General features: G+C 36.9%; 1 protein-coding gene across 1 annotated transcript in view; it reads left to right on the top strand.

The window, feature by feature from the left end:
- grm3 (glutamate receptor, metabotropic 3) overlaps positions 1–20,312 on the top strand; it is a 103,105-nt gene that overhangs the window by 39,169 nt on the left and 43,624 nt on the right. Inside the window, exon 4 of the mRNA XM_061970444.2 lies at positions 279–867. Within this exon, the coding sequence (XP_061826428.1) occupies positions 279–867 (589 nt within the window). The remainder of the gene's footprint in view (positions 1–278; positions 868–20,312) is intronic.

The following is a 20,312-nucleotide window of genomic DNA, read 5'->3' as shown; positions in this document are numbered from 1 at the left end:
ACGCCATTCCAACATCAACATCTTCAATTCATCCTGGACATTCAAACAACACTTTCCCAAGTTCCAAACCAAATTCCAAACCAAAAATAAAGCGTTCACACGCAATTCCTTCAGGAATCGCCTCATCTAGTTTTACTTTTAACATTCGGCGTTCAACCTCTAGTTGAACTTGTTTTTTAACTTTTTCCCATTCCAAATGGTGAATGTGTTTTTCAGAATAAGGGCAGAGGCTTCACAAACAATAAGCATTTGTATTAAAGAATGTTCTCTCTCAACAGGTGGGACGTTCCAATGCCAAGAAGTCCTACGAAGCCGTGATCCGCCAGCTTCTCCAAAAGCCAAACGCCCGCGTGGCAGTCCTCTTCCTGCGCAGCGACGACGCCAGAGAACTCCTGGCAGCCGCTGCCAGACTGAACGCCTCCTTCATCTGGGTGGCCAGCGACGGATGGGGGGCGCAGGAGAGCATCGTCAAGGGGAACGAGGTGGCCGCCGAAGGAGCCATCACGCTGGAACTGGCGGCCAATCCTGTGCCGGAGTTCAACCGCTACTTTCTTAGCTTGAACCCGGATAAAAACCTCCGAAACCCTTGGTTTAGGGAATTCTGGGAGCAAAAGTTCCAGTGTTCCCTGGGTAGCGGCGGAGAGATGCTGCTGCCCCCGTGTGACAGGAACTTATCCATCGACAAGAGAAACTTTGAGCCCGAGTCCAAGATCATGTTTGTGGTGAATGCGGTCTACGCCATGGCTTTCGCCCTCCACAATATGCAACGGAACCTTTGCTTCAACACCACCAAACTGTGTGACAGCATGAAGGCCTTGGACGGCCGCAGACTCTACAGGGACTTCATCCTCAACGTCAGCTTCCCAGGTAAGACGGCGTGGCAAAACTGGGTCCCGGAGAAGGGCAGGGATGTTGGGATGAGAAAGGCAAGATAGAGCGTATGTAGCCCTCATCATTCAATCAATCAATCAAAGTTTATTTATATAGCCCTAAATCACGAGTGTCTCAAAGGGCTGCACAAGCCACAACAACATCCCACGTCAGGGCAAGAAAAAACTCAACCCCCATACCCCCTGGGCGACCGGTGCAATGGACGTGGAGTGGATCTAGTTAATAGTGTGAGAGTCCAGTCCATAGTGGATCTAACATAAAAGTGAGAGTCCAGTCCATAGTGGATCTAACATAATAGTGAGAGTCCAGTCCATAGTGGATCTAACATAATAGTGAAAGTCCAGTCCATAGTAGATCTACCATAATAGTGTGAGAGTCCAGTCCATAGTGGATCTAACATAATAGTGTGAGAGTCCAGTCCATAGTGGATCTAACATAATAGTGTGAGAGTCCAGTCCATAGTGGATCTAACATAATAGTGAGAGTCCAGTCCATAGTAGTTCTAACATAATAGTGAGAGAGTCCAGTCCATAGTGGATCTAACATAATAATATGAGAGTCCAGTCCATAGTGGATCTAACATAATAGTGTGAGAGTCCAGTCCATAGTGGATCTAACATAATAGTGTGAGAGTCCAGTCCATAGTGGATCTAACATAATAGTGTGAGAGTCCAGTCCATAGTGGTTCTAACACAATAGTGAGAGTCCAGTCCATAGTGGATCTAACATAATAGTGAGAGTCCAGTCCATAGTGGATCTAACATAATAGTGAGAGTCCAGTCCATAGTGGATCCAACATAAACGTGAGAGTCCAGTCCATCGTGGATTTAACATAATAGTGAGAGTCCAGTCCATAGTGGATCTAACATAATAGTGTGAGAGTCCAGTCCATAGTGGATCTAACATAATAGTGTGAGAGTCCAGTCCATAGTGGATCTAACATAATAGTAAGAGTTCAGTCCATAGTGGTTCAAACATAATAGTGTGAGAGTCCAGTCCATAGTGGATCTAACATAATAGTGTGAGAGTCCAGTCCATAGTGGATCTAACATAATAGTGTGAGAGTCCAGTCCATAGTGGATCTAACATAATCGTGAGAGTCCAGTCCATAGTGGATCTAACATAATAGTGTGAGAGTCCAGTCCATAGTGGATCTAACATAATAGTGTGAGAGTCCAGTCCATAGTGGATCTAACATAATAGTGAGAGTCCAGTCCATAGTGGATCTAACATAATAGTGTGAAAGTCCAGTCCATAGTGGATCTAACATAATAGTGTGAGAGTCCAGTCCATAGTGGATCTAACATAATAGTGAGAGTCCAGTCCATAGTGGATCTAACATAATAGTGTGAGAGTCCAGTCCATATTGGATCTAACATAATAGTGTGAGAGTCCAGTCCATAGTGGATCTAACATAATAGTGTGAGAGTCTAGTCCATATTGGATCTAACATAATAGTGAGAGTCCAGTCCATCGTGGATTTAACATAATAGTGAGAGTCCAGTCCATAGTGGTTCTAACATAATAGTGAGAGTCCAGTCCATAGTGGATCTAACATAATAGTGAGAGTCCAGTCCATAGTGGATCTAACATAATAGTGTGAAAGTCCAGTCCATAGTGGATCTAACATAATAGTGTGAGAGTCCAGTCCATAGTGGATCTAACATAATAGTGAGAGTCCAGTCCATAGTGGATCTAACATAATAGTGTGAGAGTCCAGTCCATATTGGATCTAACATAATAGTGTGAGAGTCCAGTCCATAGTGGATCTAACATAATAGTGTGAGAGTCTAGTCCATATTGGATCTAACATAATAGTGAGAGTCCAGTCCATCGTGGATTTAACATAATAGTGAGAGTCCAGTCCATAGTGGTTCTAACATAATAGTGAGAGTCCAGTCCATAGTGGTTCTAACATAATAGTGAGAGTCCAGTCCATAGTGGATCCAACATAATAGTGAGAGTCCAGTCCATAGTGGGGCCAGCAGGAGATAATCTTGAGTGGAGACAAGTGTGCAGCGCAGAGACGTCCCCAACTGATGCACAGATGAGTGGTCCATCCCGGGTCCCGACTTTGAACAGCTAGCGAGTCATCTGTGGTCACCTCATAACCTCTCCACGCAGGAGAGGGGGCCAGAGCAGTAAAAAAACGGCAGATCAACTGGTCTAAAAGGGGGGTCTATTTAAAGGTTATAGTATAGGAATGAGTTTTAAGATGGGACTTAAATGCTTCTACTGAGGTAGCATCTCTAACTGTTACCGGGAGGGCATTCCATAGTACTGGAACCCCAATAGAAAACGCTCTATAGCTCGCAGACGTTTTTGGGGCTCTGGGAATCACTAATAAGCCGATTTCTTGGTACAATACAATCAGTAAGATAGGATGGAGCCAGACCCTTTAGTATTTTATTCCTAAGTAGTAAAACCTTAAAGTTGCATCTTCAGAGCACAGGAAGCCAGTGCAGGTGTAATATGATCAAACTTTCTTGTTCTTGTCTTCTCATGAAAAAACTGTTGTTGGGGCTTTGTCCTCATTAGCCCGGGCAGCGCAGATCAGAGCATGAAAAGTATGGCGACAAATCGGCTTAATTTCCGTGTATTGTCGAGCACCAGCCTGCTATTGACAATTATCATCCGTGACACAGCACTACTAAGTTGCTTGGAGAAATGAGAGCCACGGTTAATCCACGGCCATATTCTTCTCTCCAGCGCTAATGAGATTGTGAGTGTTATAATAGCTCCATAGCATTCCGCAACTGTCTGTCAGTCTCGGTGGAGTTGCCACGGAGGAAACGGGGGGGGGGGGATTGTCTTGACTGACAGATAGCGGTATAAATAAACTGCAGTGTCTCGGGGACTGACACAGGTTTAGAGGTGCTTATTCCTCCGCCGAGCGTGACTCGGGGACGGCATGAAAACGGCGCTAACAGGACAGCTTTGCCTCGGCACCCTGGGGAGGCCGAGCAAAGGGGGGGCGGGTGGCTGGAAGACAAAGGACGTCCCCGCAAAGTCTGATCGTCTCCTGGCCCTCGTAAAGAAGCATCTCTCATGAGGGTTGTGGGTAAAGAAAGACCTTGTTGTCTGCTTTTAACCCATCCTGTTGAGGGGCTTTGGGTAGCCCTGGGAACGGACCATGGTCATGGGTCACTGAAGCATCCAAGTGAGGGTGACCCTGAGGGCAATGTAGGCAATGTCTTGCCCAAGGACACTACAGGAGTGACTGGGATGCAGAGAGTGTAAATTAACCAAATCTGCCATGATTCAATATTTAAGATAAGTAAATGTTGATTAATCTTGTGTTGAAGTAATGGAGTCAAAAAGGAACTAACACAAGAGCTGTTGATTCAATCTTAACTAGCATATTTTCCGGACTATAGGGCGCCCCCCACCCACTAAATTTCAGAAGAAAAAAATATTTGTCCATGTATTAATAGAATAGAATAGAATGGACTTCATTGCCCCAAGTGGAGGAGTTCAAGTACCTGGGAGTCTTGTTCACGAGTGAGGGAAGAGTGGATGGTGAGATCGACAGGCGGATCGGTGCGGCGTCTTCAGTAATGCGGACGCTGTATCGATCCGTTGTGGTGAAGAAGGAGCTGAGCCGGAAGGCAAAGCTCTCAATTTACCGGTCGATCTACGTTCCCATCCTCACCTATGGTCATGAGCTTTGGGTTGTGACCGAAAGGACAAGATCACGGGTACAAGCGGCCCAAATGAGTTTCCTCCGCCGGGTGGCGTGAAGAAGGAGCTGAGCCGGAAGGCAAAGCTCTCAATTTACCGGTCGATCTACGTTCCCATCCTCACCTATGGTCATGAGCTTTGGGTTTTGACCGAAAGGACAAGATCACGGGTACAAGCGGCCCAAATGAGTTTCCTCCGCCGGGTGACGGGTCTCTCCCTTAGAGATAGGGTGAGAAGCTCTGTCATCCGGGAGGAGCTCAGAGTAAAGTCGCTGCTCCTCCACATGGAGAGGAGCCAGATGAGGTGGTTCGGGCATCTGGTCAGGATGCCACCTGATCGCCTCCCTAGGGAGGTGTTTAGGGCACGTCCGACCGGTAGGAGACCACAGGGAAGACCCAGGACACGTTGGGAAGACTATGTCTCCCGGCTGGCCTGGGAACGCCTCGGGATCCCCCGGGAGGAGCTGGACGAAGTGGCTGGGGAGAGGGAAGTCTGGGCTTCCCTGCTTAGGCTGCTGCCCCTGCGACCGGACCTCGGATAAGCAGAATAAGATGGATGGATGGATACTATGCAAATATAAAAACTGAAAAATGAGTTAAGCAAACTATGAATAATAAAACATGTGTCCTTTGTCATAGCTATGACAAAAAAACAAGTGAAAATCAGTGGTATTCAGTGAGGTAAGATGAATTAAACGCGCTGACAGTTCATTGCTCCTGCCAAATGAATTGCACTGAGTGGAGCGGATCACCACTCCAAGATGGCGGCCCCACGTCTCGTCAGCGCCAGTAGGCAGTAGCCCTCCATGCTGCGTACCCTTAGAACATGTCTATGGATTTACCTGCTAAATAAACTTCCTGACCGGGCCATACGTTATCTGTTATATATATATATATATATATATATATATATATATATATATATATATATATATATATATATATATATATATATATATATATATATATATATATATATATATATATATATATATATATATATATATATATTTATATGTATGTGTGGGAAAAAATCACAAGACTACTTCATCTCTACAGGCCTGTTTCATGAGGGGTTCCCTCAATCATCAGGAGATTTTAATAGAATCATTCACATACCATGGTTTATATAGGGCACAGAGTGGGTAGGTACAGGCCAGCGTAGGGGCGTGGTGATTGGCTCATGTGTTACCTAAGAGGTGTTTCCGTCTGTGACGGCATGCTGATACAATTTCGCTGCGCTTGTTGAGGGATGACAGGTCTGGACGGTATATAATAAACAGTTTCTCTTTCAAGCATAGGTTGCATCTTTTATTACCACTATTGTAAGGAGCCAATCACCACGCCCCTACGCCAGCCTGTACCTACCCACTCTGTGCCCTATATAAACCATGGTATGTGAATGATTCTATTAAAATCTCCTGATGATTGAGGGAACCCCTCATGAAACAGGCCTATAGAGATGAAGTAGTCTTGTGATTTTTTTCCCACACATACATATATTGCGCTCTACCACGGTATCGAGCACTATTTTTTTGGATAATCCTATTAAGACATATATATATATATATATATATATATATATATATATATATATATATATATATATATATATATATATATATATATATATATGTATATTTATATGTATATATACATATGTATATATATGCGTGTATGTATGTGTATATATATGTATGTGTATGTATATATAAAGTATATATGTATGTATACACATGCATGTGTGTATATATATATATATGTGCATAAAAATGTGTATGTATATGTATGTATGTGTATATATGTATATGTATGTGTACATGCATATATATGCATATGTATGGATATATGCATGTGTGTGGATATATACATACATTATATAGATATATATCTTCTTTTTTTATCTCTTTTACTATTTATATTACTATATTATTGTGTCGGCACCTTAGAGGATCTGCTCCAATTTTGTTGTCCTTTGAACCTGTTCACTGTAATAATGACGATAAAACTATTCTATTCTCATAAATGTTTTCTAAATAAGAATGCTTACTCGTTATCTTACAAAATCCAGTTGACAAATAAATAAGCAGACAGACCTTGTTGGACGAAGGTGGCTCTTAGATTGTTTTGTGTTGTTGTTTAACGGGCAGTGACTTACATATATTATAAACTGGGACTTGTTGTTTAACTGGGACTTGTTGTTTAACGGGCAGTGACTTACATATATTATATACTGGGACTTGTTGTTTAACTGGGACTTGTTGTTTAACGGGCAGTGACTTACATATATTATATACTGGGACTTGTTGTTTAACTGGGCCTTGTTGTTTAACGGGCAGTGACTTACATATATTATATACTGGGACTTTTCCCCTCCCAGCCGAGGTGAGATGGGGTTGGACATGAAGGCTAAATACGGCCTTCGCCATCTGCGCTGCTCTCTAAAAGTCTTCAAACGCTCCAATCGTCTTTGATGAAACATTTGCTGTCTGCAGCACAACTTCATCAAACATTTGCAAGTGAGAATTAATATTGCAGTATTTTTTTTCCTTCTCCACCGTGGCGACCGTGTCATATTTCTGTCGGTTGTAGAAAACCTGACATGCGATGGAGGTGAAGGACGCTGACACAGGGATGGAAGTTCCCCGCGCCTTAATTCCATCAACTGTCTTGTTATTGCACCGTGTGTGTGTTGCCGTGGCTGCACAGCGAGGCGGTGTGCCGGAGCGTGTGCTCGCTCCCTCTTTATCTCGATCTCATCTCGCTGGTTGCCATGGTAATCAAGCCGACACTATTGCCAATTGTTGGAGTGGTCTGGTGGATCATTGGAACCGCTCTCTTAGCAGAAACCGATACAGATGGACGATGAACCAGAAGAGGGGGGGAGAAAAAACACACGTGTGTAAAACTGTTTTTTATTATTATCTTTAAACAAAGGCAGCTTGTTTTTTATAACCAGCATGAAATTGCAGACACCCCCAACCCACACACCTCTCCCAGCTATCATTCAAACCACCCACCCACTTCCTCTGATCTGCAGCAAACAGATCTGTATACATTCACACACACACACACACACACACATGTAAACACACTCACACACACACACATTCTTGTATTTCTTACTATCTTGAGTCCTGTGGAAAAATCCCTACCTCTTTAGGACCACCCTTTCTAGATATATAAAGATGTGTATTTACAACATTAATAATATATACATACTATGCCAATATAAACAAGCTTGTTGTGAAAAATGAGTTGGAATTTCACAAGAAAAAGGTGACAATTTCACAAGAAAAACTGAACCTTTGTGCAATAGTATGATAAAAGATGGAATTTTACTCAATAACAGTCGCAATTGTACAAGAAAAGCTTACAATTTTGTCTATTTTATGAAAAAAGTCGTAATTTTCCTCGACAAAATTCGAATAAGGAAACTTTAACATTTTGGCAATATTATAATAATTATCTGAATTTTACTTGGCAAAAATGTCACTGTTTTACAAGAGCAACAAAAGCATTGGCAATGTGGTGATACAAGTCAGAATTGTATGAGACAAATGTCAGCATTTTGCATTAAAAACTAATAATTTTACATAAAAAAGTATTAACTTTACATTAAAAATTATTAATTTTTCATTAAGAAGTTCTTATTTTGCGAGAAAATAATGCCTACCTCTTTAGGACCACCCTTTCTAGATATATAAAGATGTGTCTTTACAACATTAATAATATATACATACTATGCCAATATAAAAAAGCTTGTTGTGAAAAATGAGTTGGAATTTCACAAGAAAAAGGTGACAATTTCACAAGAAAAACTCAAATTTCGGCAGTGTCATAATAAAAGTCGTAATTTGACGCAATTGTTGTGCAATAATATGATAAAAGATGGAATTTTACTCAATAACAGTCGCAATTGTAAAAGAAAAGCTTAAACTTTGGGCAATTTTATGAAAAGAGTTGTAATTTTACTCGACAAAAGTCACAATTTTATAAGAAAACTTTAACATTCTGGCAATATTATAGTAATAATTGGAATTTTACTTGGCAAAAATGTCACTGTTTTACAAGAACAACAAAAGAATGGGCAATATGGAGATAAAAGTCAGAATTGTATATGACAAATCTCACCATTTTGCATTAAAAAGTATTAATTTGACATTAAAAAGTATTAATTTTACATTGAAAAGTTATTTTTTTGTGAGAAAATATTACATAAACAGAATATGAGAAATTGTATCCGATTTTATAAGAAACAAGTCGAAACATTGTGAGAAAAAGACTGCTTTTAGTAAAAAAGAAAATGTTCAAATTTTTCGTTGGTATTTGGTTTTTAATCTTCATTATTTACTTCAAGTTATTACAGTATGTCTCTAAATACATATTTATGTATTTATTTTCATAAATTTTGGCCATTGAGGGTGCATTTCAATATATTACACACACTTGTTATTTCATATGTTGACCAGAGGGGGAGCACTTTTAAATGCGACACAGTCAATTTGAAAAATCCCTCCTTTTTTGGGACCACCCTCATTTTGATAGATTTCACCACCAGCAGGGGTGCAAATGAGACATTGTCTATTAGATGCAATGTTATTGGGACCATGATTTATGTCATCACTTGTTCACACCTCCTCATATGGAAGATACTTTTCCTTCTTCATGTCTCAACAAGGGTGGAAATACAAGAACACACACACACACACACACACACACACAGAGATTCCTGTATTTCTTACGTTCTTGAGACCTACGGAAAATAATGCCTACCTCTTTAGGACCAGCCTTTCTAGATATATAAAGATGTGTCTTTACAACATTAATAATATATACATACTATGCAAATATAAAAAAGCTTGTTGTGAAAAATGAGTTGGAATTTCACAAGAAAAAAGGTGACAATTTCAAAAGAAAAACTGAACATTTGTGCAATAGTATGATAAAAGATGGAATTTTACTCAATAACAGTCGCAATTGTACAAGCAAAGCTTACAATTTTGTCTATTTTATGAAAAAAGTCGTACTTTTCCTCGACAAAATTCGAATAAGGAAACTTTAACATTTTGGCAATATTATAATAATTATCTGAATTTTACTTGGCAAAAATGTCACTGTTTTAAAAGAGCAACAAAAGCATTGGCAATGTGGTGATACAAGTCAGAATTGTATAAGACAAATGTCAGCATTTTGCATTAAAAACTAATAATTTTACATAAAAAAGTATTAATTTTACATTAAAAATTATTAATTTTTCATTAAGAAGTTCTTATTTTGCGAGAAAATAATGCCTACCTCTTTAGGACCAGCCTTTCTAGATATATAAAGATGTGTCTTTACAACATTAATAATATATACATACTATGCAAATATAAACAAGCTTGTTGTGAAAAACAAGTTGGAATTTCACAAGAAAAAGGTGACAATTTCACAAGAAAAACTTAGAATTTCGGCAGTGTTATAATAAAAGTCGTAATTTGACGCAATTGTTGTAAAATATTATGATAAAAGATGGAATTTTACTCAATAACAGTCGCAATTGTACAAGAAAAGCTTAAAATGTGGGCAATTTTATGAAAAGAGTTGTAATTTTACTCGACAAAAGTCACAATTTTGTAAGAAAACTTTAACATTCTGGCAATATTATAGTAATAATTGGAATTTTACTTGGCAAAAATGTCACTGTTTTACAAGAACAACAAAAGAATGGGCAATATGGTGATAAAAGTCAGAATTGTATATGACAAATCTCACCATTTTGCATTAAAAAGTAATAATTTTACATTAAAAAGTATTAATTTTACATTAAAAAGTATTAATTTTAAAAGACTGCTTTTAGTAAAAAAAAATGTTCTAATTTTTCGTTGGTATTTGGTTTTTAATCTTCATTATTTACTTCAAGTTATTACAGTATGTCTCTAAATACATATTTATGTATTTATTTTCATAAATTTTGGCCAATGAGGGTGCATTTCAATATATTACACACACTTGTTATTTCATATGTTGACGAGTGGGGGAGCAACAAAAGCATTGGCAATGTGGTGATACAAGTCAGAATTGTATAAGACAAATGTCAACATTTTGCATTAAAAACTAATAATTGTACGTAAAAAAGTATTAATTTTACATTAAAAATTATTAATTTTTCATTAAGAAGTTATTGTTTTGAGAGAAAATATTCCAGAAACTGAAAGAATGTGAGAAATTGTTCCCAATTTTATAAGAAAAAAGTCGACACATTGTGAGAAAAAGACTGCTTTTAGTAAAAAAAAAAATTTATTTTATTTTTTTTTTGTTGGTAATTGTTTTTTGATCTTCCTTATTTACTTGAAGTTATTACAGTATGTGTCTATATACACATCTATTTATTTATTTTTTATACATTTTGGCCAATGGGGGTGTATTTCAATATCTGACACACACTTGTTATTTCACATGTTGACCAGAGGGGGAGCACTTTTAAATGCGACACAGTCAATTTGAAAAATCCCTCCTTTTTTGGGACCACCCTCATTTTGATAGATTTCACCACCAGCAGGGGTGCAAATGAGACATTGTCTATTAGATGCAATGTTATTGGGACCATGATTTATGTCATCACTTGTTCACACCTCCTCATATGGAAGATACTTTTCCTTCTTCATGTCTCAACAAGGGTAGAAATACAAGAACACACACACACACACACAGAGATTCCTGTATTTCTTACCTTCTTGAGACCTATGGAAAATAATCCCTACCTCTTTAGGACCACCCTTTCTAGATATATAAAGATGTGTATTTACAACATTAATAATATATACATACCATGCAAACATAAAAAAGCTTGTTGTGAAAAATGAGTTGGAATTTCACAAGAAAAAGGTCACAATTTCACAAGAAAAACTGAACATTTGTGCAATAGTATGATAAAAGAGGGAATTTTACTCAATAACAGTCGCAATTGTACAAGAAAAGCTTACAATTTTGTCTATTTTATGAAAAGAGTCGTAATTTTACTCGACAGAAGTCTCAATTTTATAAGGAAATGTTAACATTTTGGCAATATTATAATAATAATCTGAATTTTACTTGGCAAAAATGTCACTGTTTTACAAGAGCAACAAAAACATTGGCAATATGGTGATACAAGTCAGAATTGTATAAGACAAATGTCAACATTTTGCATTAAAAACTAATAATTTTACATAGAAAAGTATTAATTTTACATTAAAAATTATTAATTTTTCATTAAGAAGTTATTGTTTTGCGAGAAAATATTCCAGAAACTGAAAGAATGTGAGAAATTGTTCCCAATTTTTTAAGAAAAAAGTCGACACATTGTGAGAAAAAGACTGCTTTTAGTAAAAACAAATTGTATTTTTTTTTTTTTTGTTGGTAATTGTTTTTTGATCTTCCTTATTTACTTGAAGTTATTACAGTATGTGTCTATATACACATCTATTTATTTATTTTTTTATACATTTTGGCCAATGGGAGTGTATTTCAATATCTGACACACACTTGTTATTTCATATGTTGACCAGAGGGGGAGCACTTTTAAATGCGACACAGTCGATTTGAAAAATCCCTCCTTTTTGGGACCACCCTCATTTTGATAGATTTCACCACCAGCAGGGGTGTAAATGAGACATTGTCTATTAGATGCAATGTTATTGGGACCATGATTTATGTCATCACTTGTTCACACCTCCTCATATGGAAGATACTTTTCCTTCTTCATGTCTCAACAAGGGTTAAAATACAAGAACACACACACACACACACAGAGATTCCTGTATTTATTACCTTCTTGAGACCTACGGAAAATAATGCCTACCTCTTTAGGACCAGCCTTTCTAGATATATAAAGATGTGTCTTTACAACATTAATAATATATACATACTATGCAAATATAGAAAAGCTTGTTGTGAAAAATGAGTTGGAATTTCACAAGAAAAAGGTGACAATTCCACAAGAAAAACCGAACCTTTGTGCAATAGTATGATAAAAGATGGAATTTTACTCAATAACAGTCGCAATTGTACAAGCAAAGCTTACAATTTTGTCTATTTTATGAAAAAAGTCGTAATTTTCCTCGACAAAATTCGAATAAGGAAACTTTAACATTTTGGCAATATTATAATAATTATCTGAATTTTACTTGGCAAAAATGTCACTGTTTTAAAAGAGCAACAAAAGCATTGGCAATGTGGTGATACAAGTCAGAATTGTATAAGACAAATGTCAACATTTTGCATTAAAAACTAATAATTTTACATAAAAAAGTATTAATTTTACATTAAAAATTATTAATTTTTCATTAAGAAGTTCTTATTTTGCGAGAAAATAATGCCTACCTCTTTAGGACCAGCCTTTCTAGATATATAAAGATGTGTCTTTACAACATTAATAATATATACATACTATGCCAATATAAACAAGCTTGTTGTGAAAAACGAGTTGGAATTTCACAAGAAAAAGGTGACAATTTCACAAGAAAAACTTAGAATTTCGGCAGTGTTATAATAAAAGTCGTAATTTGACGCAATTGTTGTGCAATATTATGATAAAAGATGGAATTTTACTCAATAACAGTCGCAATTGTACAAGAAAAGCTTAAAATGTGGGCAATTTTATGAAAAGAGTTGTAATTTTACTCGACAAAAGTCACAATTTTGTAAGAAAACTTTAACATTCTGGCAATATTATAGTAATAATTGGAATTTTACTTGGCAAAAATGTCACTGTTTTACAAGAACAACAAAAGAATGGGCAATATGGTGATAAAGTCAGAATTGTATATGACAAATCTCACCATTTTGCATTAAAAAGTAATAATTTTACATTAAAAAGTATTAATTTTACATTAAAAAGTATTAATTTTACATTGAAAAGTAATTTTTTTGTGAGAAAATATTACAGAAACAGAATATGAGAAATTGTATCCGATTTTATAAGAAACAATTCGAAACATTGTGAGAAAAAGACTGCTTTTAGTAAAAACAAAAATGTTACAATTTTTCGCTGGTAATTGGCTTTTAATCTTCATTATTTACTTCAAGTTATTACAGTATGTCTCTAAATACATATTTATGTATTTATTTTCATAAATTTTGGCCATTGAGGGTGCATTTCAATATCTGACACACACTTGTTATTTCATATGTTGACCAGAGGGGGAGCACTTTTAAATGCGACACAGTCAATTTGAAAAATCCCTCCTTTTTTGGGACCACCCTCATTTTGATAGATATCACCACCAGCAGGGGTGCAAATGAGACATTGTCTATTAGATGCAATGTTATTGGGACCATGATTTATGTCATCACTTGTTCACACCTCCTCATATGGAAGGTACTTTTCCTTCTTCATGTCTCAACAAGGGTAGAAATACAAGAACACACACACACACACACACACAGAGATTCCTGTATTTCTTACCTTCTTGAGACCTACGGAAAATAATGCCTACCTCTTTAGGACCAGCCTTTCTAGATATATAAAGATGTGTCTTTACAACATTAATAATATATACATACTATGCAAATATAAAAAAGCTTGTTGTGAAAAATGAGTTGGAATTTCACAAGAAAAAGGTGACAATTCCACAAGAAAAACCGAACCTTTGTGCAATAGTATGATAAAAGATGGAATTTTACTCAATAACAGTCGCAATTGTACAAGAAAAGCTTACAATTTTGTCTATTTTATGAAAAAAGTCGTAATTTTCCTCGACAAAATTCGAATAAGGAAACTTTAACATTTTGGCAATATTATAATAATTATCTGAATTTTACTTGGCAAAAATGTCACTGTTTTAAAAGAGCAACAAAAGCATTGGCAATGTGGTGATACAAGTCAGAATTGTATAAGACAAATGTCAACATTTTGCATTAAAAACTAATAATTTTACATGAAAAAGTATTAATTTTACATTAAAAATTATTAATTTTTCATTAAGAAGTTCTTATTTTGCGAGAAAATAATGCCTACCTCTTTAGGACCACCCTTTCTAGATATATAAAGATGTGTATTTACAACATTAATAATATATACATACTATGCAAATATAAACAAGCTTGTTGTGGAAAATGAGTTGGAATTTCACAAGAAAAAGGTGACAATTTCACAAGAAAAACTTAGAATTTCGGCAGTGTTATAATAAAAGTCGTAATTTGACGCAATTGTTGTGCAATATTATGATAAAAGATGGAATTTTACTCAATAACAGTCGCAATTGTACAAGAAAAGCTTAAAATTTGGGCAATTTTATGAAAAGAGTTGTAATTTTACTCGACAAAAGTCACAATTTTATAAGAAAACTTTAACATTCTGGCAATATTATAGTAATAATTGGAATTTTACTTGGCAAAAATGTCACTGTTTTACAAGAACAACAAAAGAATGGGCAATATGGTGATAAAAGTTTAAAGTAATAATTTTACATTAAAAAGTATTAATTTTACATTAAAAAGTATTAATTTTACATTGAAAAGCTATTTTTTTGTGAGAAAATATTACAGAAACAAAATATGAGAAATTGTATTCGATTTTATAAGAAACAAGTCGAAACATTGTGAGAAAAAGACTGCTTTTAGTAAAAAAAAAAATGTTAAAATTTTTCGTTGGTATTTGGTTTTTAATCTTCATTATTTACTTCAAGTTATTACAGTATGTCTCTAAATACATTTTTATGTATTTATTTTCATAAATTTTGGCCAATGAGGGTGCATTTCAATATATTACACACACTTGTTATTTCATATGTTGACCAGAGGGGGAGCACTTTTAAATGCGACACAGTCAATTTGAAAAATCCCTCCTTTTGATAGATTTCACCACCAGCAGGGGTGCAAATGAGACATTGTCTATTAGATGCAATGTTATTGGGACCATGATTTATGTCATCACTTGTTCACACCTCCTCATATGGAAGATACTTTTCCTTCTTGATGTCTCAAGAAGGGTAGAAACACAAGAACACACACACTCAAATAATGCATACACCCATCACGTGTCTTCCCATCTCTGCGGGGACGGGGATTGAGATATTCAGCGAGAGGACATTTGATACTTGACTAAAAGGCGAGATAAGGTGTTGGATCATTTTAAATTGTAAATCGGTTACAGCCGAGAAAATCCTGGTTTGATTCCCTTACAGAGACATGGACCTTCTTCTTCTTCTTTGAAGAGTTATATGCAGTACTGTACATCAAAAAACTTAACAAGGGGTGATGGTTCAATTAATAAGAAAGCCAAACGACGAGCTTAACGACCACACACACTTGTCACTAGCCCTGTGGTGCACCCACAGTTGAAAATCACAAAACCCCTTAACTTTAACAGCCAGGTTGCAACAATGATTAGAAATATTAAAAACTTAATAATAATCTTCTTGGCGTGCAGCTGAAGGGTAGGGGGAGTAGGCAGGCAGTGTCGACAACGCTGTGGAAATTCCTGAATGCTTCCAACCACACATTGCCAGTGACGGGCGGTAGCGACGTTACATAGCTTAGTTACATTACATTTTAGTTACATGCCGTTACTTTTAGAATCAGTAGCGATTGATGTAGTTTAGCTATTTTTAGACCAATGTAGCGAGGTAGCGTCCATAAAAGCTACAAAAGAGAAAATGGACTGGGAATCCCTCCATCCATGCTTGTCCCTCCCGGGGTTCCAGAATAGGGAAATAATGAAAAAATCCATGATGATTGGTTGGTTTACGTACGACGAGTCCCGATTGGCTAAGGTTAGGGCAAAACGACGCGTCAGGCCAATCAGAGGCAAGATAGGGCGGGTCATAAAGTGTCAGGTTCAAACACTGATGACATCCCTTAAACAGACAAGAAGCAAGGAATCATGCAGAGACAGAGTTCAATTTGGCTCAATGAGGAGAGACGTTATGGGCTGTACTCCAACCTACGCTCTAAGGTACAGCCCACGTGCTCCTCTATTTATTTGGGAGGTCCCTGGTTACATCCATGAGGCTGCTTCTGAAGGAAGAAGGGTCATTTCAGCAGCCCCAGTTAGACACGATATATGATTATTCAGAAATGCAAACGTGCTGACACTCGTGATATCGCCCTGTCTCTGCTTTGTCTGCGTCACGGTACTCCATGTTCTGGACACAAACACTGGATAAGAGACGACTGCAATCCAAGATTGCAAGTTGTCCCTTTGCACGGATAGAAACGTACAACTTCAGCACAATTGATAATAACTATAGCAACGGCCTTTAAGCATAGAGTTGTGTGATAACTCACACATAATTATTGTAACATAATGCCTTACAAACCAGGAAGCGAAATCAAAACAAATCGCCCAAGAGGGTGCATCAATAGGCCATTTACTGGTACTTTTATTTAATTGGCATTAGTTAGAACATTTTCTAAACGTTCTGTTTTGGGAAAGTATCAATACTGAATGCTGCGGTATAGAAGTTACACAGGATTACAGTTCTGGCTCAAAGATATATTCACTTTTATTGATTTCTGTTCATGTTAGTGTTGTCCCGATACCAATATTTTGGCACCGGTACCAAAAATGTATTTTGATACTTTTCGGTACTTTTCTAAATAAAGGGGACCACAAAAAATGGCATTATTGTCTTTGTTTTAACACAAAATCTTAGTGTACATGAAACATATGTTTATTATTGTCATTTAGTCCTTAAATAAAATAGTGAACATACTAGACAACTTGTCTTTTAGTAGTAAGTAAACAAACAAAGACTCCTAATTAGTCTATGCAGTAACATATTGTGTTACTATTATTTTGTACACATTATGAGGGACAAACTGTAAAAATGGATTATTAATCTAGTTGTTCATTTACTGTTAATATCTGCTTATTTTCTCTTTTAACATGTTCTATCTACACTTCTGTTAAAATGTAATAATCACTTATTCTTCTCTTCTTTGATACTTGACATTAGTTTTGGATGATACCACACATTTAGGTATCAATTTGATACCAAGTAGTTACAGGATCATACATTGGTCATATTCAAAGTCCTCATGTGTCCAGGGACATATTTACTGACTTTATCAACATAATATACATTTAAAAAATAGGAAAAAAGATGTTGTGACGATAACAAATAATAATACGCTCCTGTACTTGGTATCATTACAGTGGATGTCGAGTGTAGATCCACCCATGGCATTTGTTTACATTCAGTTTATTAAGGATCCCCATTAGTCTACACCGCAGTGGAGACTATTCTTCCTGGGGTCCAGGCAAAAAAAACATCACACAATCACAAAACAAAAGATTACAATGCAGTACAACATGATCCAATAATAAAATGTTGTAATACAAAAATAGCAACAACAAAGAACCAAAAAAAAGTAATAATAACTTTGAGTTTACATAATAATGTTCATACCAAAGATAAAAGGAGCAATATAAAAATATACAGGTAAAAGCCAGTAAATTAGAATATTTTGAAAAACTTGATTTATTTCAGTAATTGCATTCAAAAGGTGTAACTTGTACATTATATTTATTCATTGCACACAGACTGATGCATTCAAATGTTTATTTCATTTAATTTTGATGATTTGAAGTGGCAACAAATGAAAATCCAAAATTCCGTGTGTCACAAAATTAGAATATTGTGTAAGGGTTACATTTTGAAGACACCTGGTGCCACAAACTAATCAGCTGATTAACTCAAAACACCTGCAAAGGGCTTTAAATGGTCTCTCAGTCCAGTTCTGAAACCTACACAAACATGGGGAAGACTTCAGATTTGACAGCTGTCCAAAAGGCAACCATCGACACATTGCACAAGGAGGGAAAGACACAAAAGGTTATTGCTGAAGAGGCTGGCTGTTCTCAGAGCTCTGTGTCCAAACACATTAATGGAGAGGCAAAGGGAAGGAAAAACTGTGGTCAGAAAAAGTGTACAAGCGATAGGGATCACCGCGCCCTGGTCAAGATTGTGGAAAAAAAAACCATTCAAAAATGTGGGGGAGATTCAGAAGGAGTGGACAGCTGCTGGAGTCAGTGCTTCAAGATCCACCACCAAGAGATGCTTGAAAGACATACCTCGTGTCAAGCCACTGTTGACCAAGAAACAGCGCGAAAAGCGTCTCACCTGGGCTAAGGAAAAAAAGAGCTGGACTGCTGCTGAGTGGTCCAAAGTCATGTTTTCTGACAAAAGCAAATTTTGCATTTCCTTTGGAAATTGAGGTCCCAGAGTCTGGAGGAAGACAGGAGAGGCACAGGATCCACGTTGCCTGAAGTCTAGTGTAAAGTTTCCACCATCAGTGATGGTTTGGGGTGCCATGTCATCTGCTGGTGTCGGTCCACTCTGTTTCCTGAGATCCAGGGTCAACGCAGCCGTCTACCAGCAAGTTTTAGAGCACTTCATGCTTCCTGCTGCTGACCTGCTCTATGGAGATGGAGATTTCAAGTTCCAACAGGACTTGGCGCCTGCACACAGCGCAAAATCTACCCGTGCCTGGTTTACGGACCATGGTATTTCTGTTCTAAATTGGCCCGCCAACTCCCCTGACCTTAGCCCCATAGAAAATCTGTGGGGTATTGTGAAAAGGAAGATGCAGAATGCCAGACCCAAAAACGCAGAAGAGTTGAAGGCCACTATCAGAGCAACCTGGGCTCTCATAACACCTGAGCAGTGCCAGAAACTCATCGACTCCATGCCACGCCGCATTAACGCGGTAATTGAGGCAAAAGGAGCTCCAACCAAGTATTGAGTATTGTACATGCTCATATTTTTCATTTTCATACTTTTCAGTTGGCCAACATTTCTAAAAATCCCTTTTTTGTATTAGCCTTAAGTAATATTCTAATTTTGTGACACACGGAATTTTGGATTTTCATTTGTTGCCACTTCAAATCATCAAAATTAAATGAAATAAACATTTGAATGCATCAGTCTGTGTGCAATGAATAAATATAATGTACAAGTTACACCTTTTGAATGCAATTACTGAAATAAATCAAGTTTTTCAAAATATTCTAATTTACTGGCTTTTACCTGTGTATATATATATTTTTGCAAAAATAAAACAAAGAACCAATGGCCTAAAATATACACATTAGTGTAGCAAAGACAAACAATAAGTGACGAAAAAAGTACCATCCATCCATTTTCTACTGCTTGTCCCACAATCAATAAGATAGTCAATAAAAACAGTCATGACATTAGGTACAATCTAGAATAATCTCTTTCCGCCATACTTCTCCTCTTAGTCTATTCTTTAAACCCACTATGCTGGTGATTGATACCAGATATTGTGGAAGTCGATGATAATGACACTTGTAATGAACGTACTTTATTTGTCGCCAGGATTAGGGATTTAGAAGTAGCTACAACACTGCCGAATGCGGATGGATGTTAGCTGCTAGCTAGCTATGTCTTAAAGCAGCTCTTCCTGAGGGTGTTTCAGTGTTATAACTTCACCTTTGTATTTACTTTTTAGGCCAAAATGCGTCCGTTCTCCCTTTTCTGTCTACACACTGTGTCTGCGTGTAAGTACCCCTCCGTGTGTGTGTGCCGCCCAACATTCTCCTCTGCTTGTAAAACCAGCAATGTCACGACGTGACAACGTGCCGTCATGCTTGTTAAAAAAAAGGTACTTTTTAGAGGTGGTGTAGTACTGAATATGAGTCATTAGTATCGGGGTATTTTCCTAGTACCAGTATACCGTACAACCCTATACACAACTCTTCCTGAGGGTGTTTCAGTGTTATAACTTCACCTTTATCTTTACTTTTTAGGC

This window comes from Nerophis lumbriciformis, linkage group LG10 (assembly GCF_033978685.3).
Source record: "Nerophis lumbriciformis linkage group LG10, RoL_Nlum_v2.1, whole genome shotgun sequence".
In the NCBI taxonomy this organism is placed as follows: domain Eukaryota; kingdom Metazoa; phylum Chordata; class Actinopteri; order Syngnathiformes; family Syngnathidae; genus Nerophis; species Nerophis lumbriciformis.
The sequence above is the reverse complement of the archived record's forward strand: the minus strand, read 5'-3'. Positions and strand labels throughout refer to the sequence as shown.